The following is a 15827-nucleotide window of genomic DNA, read 5'->3' as shown; positions in this document are numbered from 1 at the left end:
TGATGCTTGAATAAAAATTAAACAAGAATGTGATTTATTGTTTAATATGATCTACTTAGGTTTTTTACATGGTTACAAAGTAAATTATACTACTTTCTGATCATTCCCCAGACACTACATATGGAACTTGTCTTTCCATTTAGTTCTGTGTCAAGTGCTCAGGGAATGATCAGAAAGGCCTAATTTTCATTGATTATTAAATTTGACATGTTTTGTGTTTCTTCTGGATGGGAATATCATGTATTCTGTTTCATTGTAAATTAAAGTTGCATGGCATTGCATCTGGTACATCCCAGGGTAGACTGGGGGGGGAGTAAATTCTTTAATTTTATAAAAGTTTAAAGGTGACATTAAAGTTTCATTTGTATAATATTCTGTTTATTTATTTTTAAAATCAAAAACAGAGTAATAACAGTTTACTTCAACGAGAAAGCACTTAAAAATGAATTGCAAATTATCAGCAATACTTTTATAAACAATAGCTCTGTAGGAGTACCACCAACAGACTTTTTCATAAGATTACACTTAAAAATAGTATAGATTACAATAAAACCATAGACATTCCATACATTAAAAAGGCTATCAGAAAAAATAAACAGAATGCTATACAAGTATAGCTTTTAATGCCACCTCTAAAACCCCTCCTCACTAAAAAATTAAAGAACCTGTTTTTCTCCAAGGATCCTCTTTCCTGGGTTTACTAAATCCAGTACATCTGTAAATTGCCACACACACACACACACACATTGCTTGGAAAAAAAAGTCATTGGACACTCCCCCATGAGCAAAGTACATAGTGCCATGAAAAAATGAGTCACATGTTTGTAGCTGGTATAAATTGGAGGAATGTGATGCTTCCAAGTCAGTGCGACTATGTCCAGGTGAAAAGGCTGCAAGAAGGGAACTGACAGAGTTTGAAAGAGGCATTGGGATAGGATGCCATGTTGCAGGTTTATCTGTTCAGCAAATTGTTGACAAATTGGACCATCCCAGGTCAACAAATCAGTAATGTCATACTGAGATGGAGGTGCAGAGTCAACTACAAGTGCTACCTGCAGTGGATGACCACCACACTCACCGAATGTGACAGTAGAGTGCCACAATAATATGTTAAAACCACCATTCATCAGCTGACACGTTGAATGCAATTCTGGACATCAACTGAAACACGAATCTGCACAAAAACAATCAAAACCGAACCTTACAACATGGATTTCCATGGTAGAACCTCAATATGCAAGCCTCACATTACCTGAACCCAACATGCAGCATCGCCTTCAGTTGTACAAAGAGCATGTGCAGTGGGACATAGAAGCTTCAAAAGCTGTATTATGGAGCAACAAATCATGCTACACTCTCTACCAAGCAGATGGATGGTTGTACTGGATGCCCAGTGAATATCTGCTACCAGAGTGTAACCCCAACTATGAAATTCAGAGGTGGCAGTGTGATGGTATGGCCCTATTTTTCCTGGTGACCTTCTTTGTGGTGCCATGAACATTAAATTCTGAGAGGTATCTGAACATTCTAGATAGTGCAGTGCTTCCCTCTTTGTGTCGTTTCTATGGAACCGACCATTATATCTTTCAGCAGGACAATGTGCCATGTCATGAGAATGCTGCTGTAACTGCGTGGACATGAACATTACTGCACTTGACTGGACTCCACAGAGCCCTGATCTCAACCTTATTGAACATCTGTGAGATCAACTGCAGCATCAGGTTGAGGTCGAGGGACGTCCGCTACACAACAGTCCAGAACTCATTACATGCATTCAGGAAGAATAGTCCAAAATTCCCATTGATCACTGCTGTATGCTTGTGGAAGGATGTCCCATAGGATAGTTGCAGTCATCACAGCCAAAGGAGGTCCTACATCTTATTAAGGTGAGTGCCATGGCTATTTGTTTCTCACATTGTAGTGTCTGTTGATTTCTTTTCAAGCAGTTGCATAAGATTCCATTGGTAAAACTGAAGGCAGACAATATCTCAGGTTTAATAATTATGGAAAATTATTATACTCTTTTACCATACTGTGTGCCAACATTCTACTTTTAACCTCAGTCTGACTCCTCCTGACCACAAATTTAAATCAGTACATTGTTTAGCAACAGCACAATTGAAACGCAGAACTGATGTGTTTATTCTTGTCTGCATGAGAAACAAGTACTGATAACCAGGAAGATACATATAGATTTTTTTATCCACATAGAATTTAATACTTTCAAAAGTGATAAATCCATCATCATCAAATTCCTGCCATGTACCCTCAAGGGGTGCAGGATATGATAGTACTACATGAAAAAAATTACATCATTACTAACTTCCTATCTACAATTTTCCTCCAAATCAGTCTGTTACTTGTCAAGACTCCAACATTATCAGATCTTATATTTCTATCGTCTAAGGCACTTTGTACCATATCAATCCACCTATATCTTGGTCTTCCTCTGGGTCGTTTTGCTGCAAACCTGGCAGAGAACACTTGTTTTGCTAATCTTTCTTCACCCATTCTGTTTAAGTGACCATACCACCTGAGATTAGCTCTGCTAACACATTTCTGGATGCTGACAATGTCAAGTTCTTTCCTAATATCCTCGTTTTTAATATGATATTGCCATTGATGCCATCTGTTCACGCCTATAATCTTTCTCAGGACTCTCATATCTGCGGTCTCTAGTCTTTGGTCAAGTGTTTTACTTCTGACCCAGCTCTCAGATTCATAAGTTAAAACTGGTTTGAACAATGTCTTGTATACAGCTAATTTAGTGTTCCGACTAATTTCTCTCTTATTTCATATGAATTTATTCAAACTGACTTCCCACCATACCAGCTTTGCTGATTCTGTTGTCTATTTCTATATTGAATTTACCATCTTCAGTAAAAATCGTGCCTAAGTAGCTGAAACGTTTTACTTGTTCCACAGGTTCTCCATTCACAACACAGTTCACATTTTCACTGATTCTGCCTATTTTCATTGTCTTTGTCTTTTTATTGCTGACCTTCATACCATATCTATTACGACAGTTATTCAATTTAGTCAGAGAATCTTGCAGACTTCTAGCGGATTTATTTAGAAATATAACATCATCTGCATAAAGCAAAGAGCTGACATTAACATCTCCAATTTTGATATCATGTTTAATATCACTATCCTTCATAATGTGATCCATATAGATAATGAATAACAGAGGGGATAATGTACATCCTTGTCTGACACCAGACTTAACATTAAACCATCTTCCTGTACTTCCTTCAATTCTAACTGCTGACTTACAACTCAAATAAAGACTAAGTATTGCTTGATATAATGCCCCATTGACACCATAAAACTGTAGCGTATTGAATAGCTTCTCTCTTCGCACCTTGTCATATGCCTTTTCCAAATCGACAGAACTTAAATACAAATTTTTGTTATATTCCCATGCTTTCTCGACTATTTGTCATGAAGTGAAGATCTGATCCTGACAGCCTCCATTTGGCCTGAATCCAGCTTGTTCTTCACCCAGCTTTTCTTCCACAATTCTTCTCAATCGCTTCTCAAGTATACTTGCATAGATCTTGCCAGGAACACTTAGTAAGGAAATACCTCTGTAATTCTCACATTCAGTTTTATTTCCCTTTTTATATATGGGTAATATGAGAGCTCTACTCCAATCATCGGGAATTCGTCCCTCTGTCCAGGCTTTCTGAACTATGTAGTGCAGCCACTGTAAGACTTTTATACCACCATACTTCAGCATTTCTGGTCGAATATCATCTACTCCTGCTGCCTTTCCACATTTTAAGCCTTTGATGGCTTTTTCTACTTGAAGTATGTATTCCATGCAGTCAGGAATACAATATCAAATATGTATTTTTGACTGCATGCCTGGTCAGGCATTTTTACTACTGTACTGTCATCACATTTAGCAGTTTTTCAAAGTAATTACTCCATACTTCAAGGATATCTTTTTCTTCCATTTTCATATCACCTTTATCATCTCTAACTCCTTTTACAGCACTCTTTCCTCCTTTCTTAAGCTTCTTTAACAACCTCCAGAATATTTTGCCACCTTCTTGTTATTTATTTTCTATAGTCTTGCCAAAGTCCTCCCATGACTTTTGTTTAGCTAGTTTTACACAGTGTTTAGCATTCTTGCATTTGTCTCTGTATTCTCTAAGAGCACAAGCTGAGTTATTTGCCAGGAACTTTTGATATGCCTTCTTTTTTTCCTTCACTGCCTCTTTAACTTCCTGTGTCCACCATGGAGTTCTAATTTTTCTATCCTTGCAGACAACGTCACACATGCCTCTCTAGCTGAATCAGTCAGCGCTTTCTTCAAGGCTTGCCACTGAATCTCCAAGGTTGGATTCCTGTTCTCAAACTCTTTCATTTTTTCTTCAATAATCTGTATTTTAGTCTACAGTTCACATCTGAGAGCTGCTCAACTTTTATTCACTTTAAAACTTTCTTACATGTTATTCTTTTCAATATGAAATTCAATTTTATCCTGCTCAAGACTAAATAGTGATCACTTCCAATTTCAAATCCTCTGTACACTCTGGTGTCCTGCACCAGGGAGAAAACATCACTATCAACAATAACATAGTCAATGAGACTTTCTTATTCCTTGCCTCTTCTCTCCATGTGAATTTGTGCACATTTTTATGTTGGAGCATGGTATTAGTAATAACCAGTCCATGTCCTGAGCTGAAATCCAACAGATATTTGCAATTATTATTATTACCTTTGCTCTTTTCTCCAAATTTTCCCAAAATATTTTTGTATGTCTCACAATCATTTCCTACTCTGCTATTTAGATCCCCAACAAGGACCAACTTTTCCTTTTTCATTGTGTCAGTTGCTTTTTCTAAAGCCTCAAAAAATTCCTCCACTTCTACCTTAGTAGAACCTTCTGTGGGACCATAGGCACAAATAAGTCTCATTGTCCAGTTTCCCCATTCTCATATTTGCCCACATTACTCTACTTGAGACCGACTGCCATTCAAGAAGATTAGCCTCGTATTTTGTGTTGAATACTATGGCTACTCCCTCTTTTTCTTGATTGTCATTGCCTGAATATAACATTTTGTATATATTGCTCAGAAAGATCTCACCAGTTTTTTATTTCAGTCACCACTATTATGTTGATCTGGTACTTATTCCTTATTCTAATTCCTTAGCTGGCTCCATTTCTTTGCCATTCAGACTTCTTATGTTGATAGTACCGATCTTTAACTCTGGTGATGTTGAGTTGGGGTGTGTTTTCAGATTTGTTCCAGTAGCTGACTTTTCGCTGTTCGCCCTGGTTCCCTGGCGAAAACAACAGGGGCTTGTTTAACCAGTTGACCCCAGCCAGCATGAAATTTTGTCATGTTGTGCCATCATTTTTTATTTTGGTTTAACCAATAAGAATACAATTTGGTCGGCTAAATCCCAGCCAGCCCATCCTCATTCGTTCAGTATCCAAGCAGATACTGTATATTCCACCCTCTGGGCGATAATTGTTTATCTTGCCGGCAAAGGTTGGTCAATTGGTAGAGCCTCTGCTACTAATGTAGCAGAGAGCCTCTGCTCTTACTTACTTAACTGACTCTTAACTCTTACTTAACTGACTCTTACTTAACTGAGCAGAGTACCTCTGCTCAGTTAAGTAAGTTTGAGCACAGTTAGTAGTTGGTAGGGGACCAGTCGTTCAATGCTGTTGGCACACTCTCCCATGATGAATCTTTGGACTCCCTGGAGGTATCAAATAATAATAATAATATCTGTTGGGTATTATTATTATTATTTGTCACCTCCAATTCACCTTCAATTTGATTGGACATTATTATTATAATGTCCAGTCCTCACCACGAGAAGGTGAGGATTGGACATTAGGTCAGATGCCCTGGTCGGTTCTCCGCATTCCTTTAAAGGCTATGTGGAGGTCTCCTCTCAGTTATACAGCTTTGACCCTTTCCAGATATCTAAAATATGATTATCTTTTATAATCATAAGTTGCAAGAATATCAGCTTACCTTGTTAAATGCTTATGGCCATTAAAACAATAAGATCTATTACATAAATTATATCCCACCCAAGTGGCATTGTGTTGCATTAAATATGTCAGTATATAAAATAAATGTAAACTATTTGCAATTAATTTGTCTAGAACTTTGATATTAAATATTATAATTCCAGTTGTTTACAGTTCTTTATATAATGTGGTACTACCGTGGTATGCCTGTTGTAACATTACCTGAATCATGGATATATCCTATAGGATCCCTTTTATCACTTAGTTCTGGAGTTCCAGGTAAGGACTTGAATGATGAGATTTCCATATTCATATTTCTGTAGTTGTAGTGATTCATGTTGAAATTTTGGAAATAAACTGCATAGAGAAAGAAATGAACTAACTAATATAATAACTAAATTAAGTATTTAAACCTGATGTTTTGTCAGCTCAAGTCAACATTATTGAATTCATCATGAAGAGTATTTTCTTGATCATAAATTAGTAAATAATAATATTTTTTGGTTTACCGATCAAGTGTTGATCAATTTTATTAACTGAACCAACTAGTTTCGCCACACTTATATGTTGGCATCTTCAGGGCTTACATAGAGGTTTAAACAATCTCAGAATTATGCGTAACTGCAAACTGACAAGAATAACTGTAAAAAACTGACTAGAATAATTACAAATAAAATAGTATCGAACGTGAGTGAAACACGTATCGCGTGTACAAGATCAGCTAGCTGTTGCTGAGGAACTTTCTGTAGTTTGTATTAAAGTTAATTTCTTCCGTTTTTAAGGTTCTGATTAGGGTTTTCCATATCTCTGGGAGTATTAGGCCTTGATTTCTGTTAAGGTTGACAGTAGAACGGGCGACTGTGGCTGTTTCTTTGAAAATTCTTGAATGGTAATCTTCCTCTATGTAAGGGGAACAGCTTTTGTCCCACTCGATGACATGGTTAGGTGTAGAGAAATGAGATGATAGGCCAGAAATGTCCTGTCTGTTGTTTTTGACATAGCCAATGTGCTCCTTTTGCCTGATTTCGAGGCTTCTCGAAGTTCATGGGTTCCCCCCTCTCACCCCCCCTTGCCAATTTCTATATGGAAGATTTCGAAAAACGAACCATAGACTCAGCCCCACTCAAACCTTCTATCTGGCTAAGATATGTAGATGATGTGTTCTCTATTTGGCCGCATGGCCCAGACACGTTAGACTCCTTCCTCAGTCATCTCAATAGTCTACATCCAAGAATCCAGTTCACTATGGAAAAGGAAAAGAACAATTGTTTACCCTTCCTAGACACCTTAGTCACACGCCTGCCTAATGATACACTTACCTTCACCGTATACAGAAAACCCACACACACAGGCAGATACATTCACAAACTCTCCCACCACCACCCCTCTCAACAATATGGCATTATTAAAACTCTTACCAGGAGAGCCCACAATCTTTGTTCCAGTGAAACCGCCCTCACTGATGAGCTTAACCACATACACAGCACTTTCATCTCCAATGGCTACAGCGATCACAGTATCAAAAAAATAATCAACTCCTCCCCCATTCCCCTTCCTTCTCGTCAACAAGATTTTAAAAATGCCATCACCATACCCTACATCCATGGCACATCTGAAAAAATAGCCAAGATACTAAAACAATACAATCTACACACAGCATATAAGCCCCACCGCAGACTGGCTACCCTTTTCCATTCTACGAAAGATCAGCTCCCTCCTCTCTCTCTGCCTGGAGTTTACAAAGTACCCTGTTCCTCTAAGCTGGCGTACTTTGGACAGACAGGCAGATCAGCATCCATCCGTCTAGAGGAACACAAGTCTTACATCTTCAAACACAACTATGGCCATTCAGGCTTGGCTGACCATGTTTTGGACACCACCCACAAAGTATCATGGAAGAAAACCACCATGCTCCACCACAGCAAATTCAAGAAAGAGAGACTTTTCTTAGAAGCAGCAGCAGCAGCTCTCAAAAACCAATCAAATCTCAATAAATATGGTTGCATTAAGCTTCCGAAGATTTGGGAAACACTCATCACCAGAGTTCCCACCTTACATTCCAGGCCACCTACTACTGCCCTCAGAGGGCGCTCTACCTAGATAGGACTTTAGTGTCACCCACGTGGTTGGGCTTAGTATTGTTTGTTATTTGTGCTTATGTTACATTAATTTTTTTTTTTTTTTGTAATCCCCGTAGATGTCCTAGTGACTAGGACGAAATATAGGAAGTATTAAAGTCTATTTTAATTCTTTTTGAGTGTTGTAAAAAATCCATTAAGCCTCCAACATGATGTCCTCACAGCACTTAAGCCTCTACACACGCATTTTAATCTTAATTAAATAGGTTAGGGCATTCCCCCCTCCTTCTTTCACAAACATGCCATTTTGTTGAAAACATATAGCATGTATTATTATATCAATGGTACAACTGATAAACTGAGCCCATTTCTGAAACAACACCAAATCAGAACAGTTCACAAACATCTGAACAAAGTCTCCAGCCAAAAGGCTGTGAGTTCGAATCCCACCATGGGCATGGATGTATTTATTGTCTGCGAAAATACTAGTGGTGGTTATGGGCAGTAGATGCCGTTAGTGGAGATGATGAGGTGCGCTGTAGTTGGTGGTTTGGGTGGTGGAGACAGAGTTGGAGAGTGGGTGACCTCCCTTGATGAGTCTTTTGACTCCCTGGAGGTGTAATGTAATACTACTACTACTAATAATTATTATTCAGGCCTCCATGGAGTCAGAAGACTCATCGTGGGAGGTCCTTTCTAGGAAATAAAGTCTATCATACCACTCCTTGAACTCACGGTTTCAACCACCCTCCATCCAAAGAAACCACTCCTCACCCTCTTGCTCACAGCTTCCTTTTGCAACTTCCATAACATTATTTAATACAATTTACATAATCAAAGACTTAATCCGTGAATTTCTCTCTTCATAACAACATTCCTCTCTTATATTCCAACATTGTACTGTGGGTGTATTTTTTTTTTTTACTTTCTTGTGCATGTAATCCTGTCATTTGCACTATTAGTAAATTGCTCCCTCATCACTGAGTGGTTTAACTCTTAACTTCAAAATAAAAAGAAAACATCTGAAACTAAACTACAAATCAAACTTGCACACAGATTGTATCCTAGGATTTTTCACACACCTTTATAACTAACAGAAATATAACTTTAATTTACAAAAAGAACACAAATATATATACAACATAAAATCAGTATAGCTTAACTATGCAATCATTAGTATACATCAGATCACCATTCAAACAGCATGAAAAACACTATTTACACTGCTTCCCTTCAATTACCCTTTATGAACAAAACGTCTTAAATATTGGTTATCTCCTTCCTACAGAATTATTATTCTATTGAATTCACACTGAAGGAAAACTAATACAAACTGCACCTTTCTGTTTAACAGCAATGTGAATCAATTAAATTCTTCCTTATATCCTAAGTCATAGGATATATGAATACCGTATATTTTCTTTGCATCCAAAACACTTTAATGACTGAATTCACTTTCTATGTGAATGTAACAGCAAGCTCCATTGATGAACCCAAATAAGATTTGGGTTTGAGGCTACATTGTGATTGGTTAGTGAGTTTAGAGCTCATGTAAAATTTGTGATTTTTGTCTGTTTTATCGTGTTTTTCCCTTAGAAAATTAGTGTTTTATAGTATGTTAGTGTAGATTTTCTTGTTTTTAGTGTATTTATTATAATAAAAATATGTTTTATAACATATTTTTATAACAAATTCCTATTTCCTACTTTACTCAAATTCATATTTCCTACTATAAAGTAGGAAATATTTTTATTAAGATACTGCACTAATAAATATAGTTTAAAATGGTGCCGAAAACAAGAAGGCTTACTCCACTAAGGAAGTTATTGAAAATGAATTAACCTCCAAAATAGCAAAATTAAAGCAGATTATCAGAGAGAGATGATGCAGAAATTACAGTAAGTCGAGAAGCTTTTGAATGAACATAGGGAGGAAAAGAAAATTAAGCAGCAAAATAAACAACAAAGCACGGAATCAGGAAAGTTAGCAAAAATCAGGTAAGTAATGTAGCTTTAAAAAAAAAAAAAAAAAGACATTATTTGGTATAGTGATTCTATCATAAAGCATTCTGTTGATGAGTGGGTTATAACTTCAAGTTTTCCATGAACAAAAATTAAAGATATAACACAAGTAATTCAAAAACAAAAAAGTAAAGTAAATGAGATCATAATTGCAGTCGGTACTAATGACTTAACTAGTGATAAGTTCAGTATAAGAGAGGACATGAAAGGGTTGTTGGAAGAGATGACAGTGAAGAGTGAGAAAGTGAAAGTAGTAAGTATATTACCTTGATATGATAAAAATGAATTAAGAAGAAGGGCTATGATGGCAAATGATTTGATGCATAGGCTGTGTAGAAGGAATGGTTGGGAGTTTTTGGATGTGTGGAGTGAGTTTGTGGGAAGATTAGATTTGTATAAGATACAAATCTAATCTTCCCTCTCTGTGGTCTCTTAATAATGGGTTTAGGTTTTCAACAGAATAAAGTGTCTGTGTACACTTCTGTCGCAAACGCATGCATCACCCAGATCCTGAACTAAGAATAGGACCTACTATTATTCCAGTAACTACAGAAACCAAGTTCTTGGGACTCATTTTTGACAGAAAACTCACATTTCTAGCACACATTCATGAACTAAGAGAAAAGTGCAAAAGAACTTTGAACCTCCTTCGCACTCTATCCTCTACTGGGTAGGGTGCTGATCGAGTCTCATTGCTCCATCTTTATCGTGCACTTATACGTTCAAAGATATATGAGCTGGATCATGGGTCCCAAGTCTATGGTTCGGCAAGACAGAGTTACCTACAATAGTTGGATTCCATCCATCATCAGGGTATACGGATAACTACTGGTGCCTTTCGCACCTCACCGACTACAAGTTTCTATGTAGAGCAAATGAACCGGCTCTATCACTTCGACAGAAACAGTTGTTTCTTAATTATGCCCTAAAAATAAAATCTCTCCAGATCACCTACATGGAATAGTATCTTCTCTCTGCATTGGGAAGCTCAATATCACACACATCAAACTGCTATACATCCTTTTGGTATGCGTATTAAAGAAACTGTGCAAGCTGTTAGTATAAATGTTGACAACACTAAACATAACAGCATTCCTCCATGGCATGTTTGCACACCATCCTGCAACCTCTCACTTTGTCAGCTACAGAAATCTTATACTCCATCATCCATTTACCTGTAATTGTTGAATTCATACAGAGCAGCACACGCTGATTTCTTACCCATCTATACCGATGGTTCAAGAACTAACACATCTGTTGGCTGTGCTACTGTTTTTCTTGACATTATTATTATCATCTCAAATCAGATCCCACCAGGCTGCAGTAATTATACAACAAAGTTACATGGCATTCAGCTTGCACTTGTGCATATAAAAGAAAACTGCTACCAAAAGTGTATAATTTATACAGACTCATTGAGCTCTTTACAGGCTATCTCCTCTCCTGTGTATAATCCTCATCCAGTACTTTATGAAGTGCTACACCTACTTCACAAAATGAAAATCCTTAATTTTGATGTTCAGTTCTGCTGGATTCCCAGCCACGTCGGAATCAAAGGAAATGAAGCTGCAGATGCAGCTGCTAAATCAGCCCATACCTTCTCCACATACTATTTGACAGTTCCATATACAGACTATAGACAACTTATAAGATCAAAGCTAATTGCTCAGTGGGAGTTAACATGGCAAGAAACATCAACAAACAAATTATATAACATTAAACCTGAATTAAACACTGGCATTGTAGTCAACGTACAAAGAGAAGGGAGGAGGTTGTCCTTGCTAGGCTCCGCATAGGTCACAGTCACCTTGCACATTCTCATTTACTGAGAGCTGATGACCCTCCTATATGTGAAAAATGCAATACACATCTCACTATTCATCATATTCTGGTAGATTGTCAAAAATTTACACGAGAGAGGAATAAAATTTTCACCTATCTAACCAAGCCATATACACTCAGGGAAATGCTAGCAGACTCAGGCAAATTGCATGATGTTTTTAATTTTTTAGAAAGAATTAATTTGTACAAATATCTTGGACCATAAATTTGTTTATATGTAAATACTTTTTTTTTTGCTTAACTTAACTTTTATACATATATATTATTCATTAGGTTAAATCTGACTAATTATGTATTACCATGTGCCTTGATCTTGTATATTTATATATAAGTAATTTTGTTAATATGTAAATACCATAATGCTAAACTTAAATTTTATGCATCAATGCTGTATAATAATTCCTTTCTGACTCTTTAAGTATTAGTATAATAATGTTTGTTGTAATCTTACTAGATGTAGACACTGCTTTCCTTGACTTGTTTTGTATATACATATGTTAACCTATAGTTATCTATTTATGTACTGCTGAAACCTCTGCAGTAATTTTGTTTATATATAGCTACTGCATCACTTAACATACAGTTTATGTATGCATCTTATTTACTACTTTATTTTTCAAATAATCATGTAGTGCTGTAGTGCATCTTACCTATTTGTGTACTTTCTAGTAATTCTGTTTATATGTATTCTAAATTCTGTTTCTACTGCATTGCTAAATTTAATTTTCATCCATGCATATTGTATAATAATCCCGTTTTGCCTATTTTTGTACTGCTATAAAGGCATCTATTATAATTTTACATATATGTAGATACTGCATTCCTTGGCTTAGTGTTTCATATATTATGTATTAACTTATATTGTTAACTATTTTTGCACTACTGTAATAACCTCTGACCTTGTGTGTTGCTGTGCCCTCTGCAGCAGTTCTGTTTACCTAGAGATGCTGCTTTGTGAAACTAGATCCTTGTACAGACATATTGTTTGCAATTTTCTGTAAATGCTAATGTTGTAAGTCAACGTACAAAGATGTATGGCACAGTATGACCTTTGTAGTTTTTGTGCCAAATAAACTATAAACCAACCTAATCTTCCCTCAGACTCAGTGCCTAATTAAATGCATTCACATGTAAGCTATTCCTTACATGTGAATGCATTTGGTATCAGGAATCTTGAAAAACTAATAACTGGTATGAGACCTAACACAGAGAGTCAGGGGAACTAAACTAGAATGGGAAGAATGGTGACAATGTTATATACTTGCACCAATGACGGGAGTTGGCATTATCATGGAAATTATTACTTGGAGAGAATGATTTTGTCCATCCAATTTGGATCCATTAAATGTGAACAAAGATATCTACATGTATAGAGAAGAATAGAGATCTACAAGTTGTCCAGCTGTGCCATGCAGACTGCAGACAAAAGTATACAAAAGAACATGCAGGTAGATTATTATGTCTATACACGAATGCAAAGGTGTTAAAGTTTGTTGACACAGATTGTAGCCATCAGAATCATACTAACTGGTATTGAGTGTAAAGGGTACAGTATTTTTAGGAAGGATAGACAGGATAGGAGAGGAGGGGACATGCTGCTAATGATATCGGATGACCTGAATCCATTTAGTGTTGAGACCTATGATTGTAGTACTAGTAACAGTATTTCATTTGGCAGAGAATTTGAAGCCATCAAGTGTCAGGTGGAATCTAACAAGATCGATTATATAGTGGGATGTTATTACAGACCTGATAGATCAGTTGCTAGTGATGAAGAAATGCATCACAAATAGACATGATAGGTGCAAAAAGACTAATCATAATGGGAAACTTTAATTATCCAAATTTTGATTGGGTAGCACTAGAATCTCATGAGAAGAATGAAACTGAATTTATTGAGCTGTTGTCAGACAACTTCCTCAAGCAGCATGTGACAGAAGGAACTTGAGGTTAAAGAACATCAGATTTGATTATTGTTTTGGTTAAAGATGTAACTATTCTGTCTCTGGTTGGTGACAGTGATCATGTGGTACTCACTTGAAAAGTGACTAAGTTTGTGAATATCCCATTCAGAAAAGGTTACATGCTGAACTACAAAGTAGGAAATTGTGACAACTGAGAAGTATACTGAGTTCATTGGAATGGTATTGGTTGCTGGATGGGAAGAATATCAGCAGTGCATAGGAAGCATTTAAAAAAATACTTAAATGATGCAATAGCAGAATGTGTCCTGAGAGTTCGAGGAATAAATAGGATAGGAGTCAAATAATGTGTAATCTTATTAAGCAAGAGATTCATAAGAAATGGATGATGTGGAAGGAATACCGTGTGCATAAAGAATGATGTCTGTTGTGAAAATTATAAGCAGCAGGTCACAACTGTTGTACAGAAAACTTAAGTATGAGTACGAAAAGAAACCGACTCTGCAAGATAAAGACAACCCACAAGAATTCTATTGATATGCTGCAGGAAAAAGAAAGAATGAATATGAAAGAATAACTCTTCTGAATGCAGAATGGTGTGAGGGTGACAGATGCAGAAAAGGTTATTCAACTAATGAGTGCCCATTTTGCTAAAAGCTATCAATCTGGTGTGTGCAACATTGAGTTCACTGCTACCTATTCACTGAATGAAGAAACTCAGATGTATGAAGACAAGATATTAGAGATGTTACACAAACTGAATAAGAATTCAGCAATAGGGACTGATGGGATATCAGCACATGTGCTAAAAGAGTAGTCAGCTAAACTTGCTATATAATTTGAGTCTCAGAACAGGGAAGATTCTGCAGGAATAGAAAGAATGTATGGTAATTCCATTGCACAAGATTGGTGCAAAGACCGATGTATCCGACTATCGAAAGGCAACTGCTGATTAGGGCTTCAACTATTGAAAGGTACTGGTGGTTAGGGCTTGCATTCAGAAATGGATTGACAGTGAATCTCTAATTTACAATGAACAGCTTGGGTTTACTAAGGGAGGGTTATGTTTTAGCAACTTGCTCGCATTCTATAATAATGTTACAGTTGAACTAGACAAGGGAAATAGATATACCTTGATACTTTTGATACACCATGATACTGGATTTTGCTGAGGTTTTTGACAGAATACAGTATGGAAGACTGTTGCATAAATTGGAGAATATGGATTTGGATTATAAAATATTATCATGGATAAGAGGATGGCTGTCAGAGAGATATCAAAAAGTGGTATACGTGGGATGTGAGTATGCAAGATTTAAGGTAACTAGTCATGTACGACAAGGATTAGTCCTTGGTCCACTGTTATTCAATCTGTACATTCATGATATTTGGAAGGATTTGACAGGTGATGTACAGCTATTTGCTGATGATACAAAGATGGTAGAGTAATCAGGAATGTGGCCAATATGCAGTACTTGCAAAATGATTTGACTAGGCTGGAATTGCAGGCATGGGAAGATGGATGTTAGTTCAATGTTAGCAAATGCAAAGTCATGCACTTTGGCGTGGTTTAGATATCCAATGTTGTATTTTATTGGTGGGATTATGCTAGAAGAAACTGATCAGGCTAGGGATCTTGGAGTGTTACTAGATAGCAAGTTGAAGTTCAGGGACATGTAGCAAAAATTGCAAGTACAACTCAAAAGATAATTGTAGTGCTGAAACATACTTTCACATGTAAAGATAAGGATGTCATTTTGCCTCTTTACAAGGCCCTGATAAGACCTCACTTTGACTATTGTGTGCAGGTCTGATTTCCTGATTTCCATTGTAATTCTGATACAGTGGAAAGAGTGTAAAAGAGAGTGTTAAAAATTATATCAGTATTGTGGAATACGGATTATGAAGACAGATTGAGAATCTGTCAACTGCAGATACTTCTTCTTTTTTAGTCCTCAACTGG

General features: G+C 36.6%; 1 protein-coding gene across 1 annotated transcript in view; it reads left to right on the top strand.

Moving 5' to 3' along the window:
* LOC150100963 (guided entry of tail-anchored proteins factor 1-like) overlaps positions 1-15827 on the top strand; it is a 93943-nt gene that overhangs the window by 65042 nt on the left and 13074 nt on the right. The window contains exon 4 of the mRNA XM_090401792.1: positions 6166-6280. Within this exon, the coding sequence (XP_090257918.1) occupies positions 6166-6280 (115 nt within the window). The remainder of the gene's footprint in view (positions 1-6165; positions 6281-15827) is intronic.

This window comes from Typopeltis vanoorti, chromosome 12, assembly GCF_054136105.1.
Source record: "Typopeltis vanoorti isolate ZY-2024b chromosome 12, IOZ_Tvanoo_1.0, whole genome shotgun sequence".
Classification (NCBI taxonomy): domain Eukaryota; kingdom Metazoa; phylum Arthropoda; class Arachnida; order Uropygi; family Thelyphonidae; genus Typopeltis; species Typopeltis vanoorti.
This window is presented reverse-complemented; position numbering and strand designations above follow the sequence as displayed.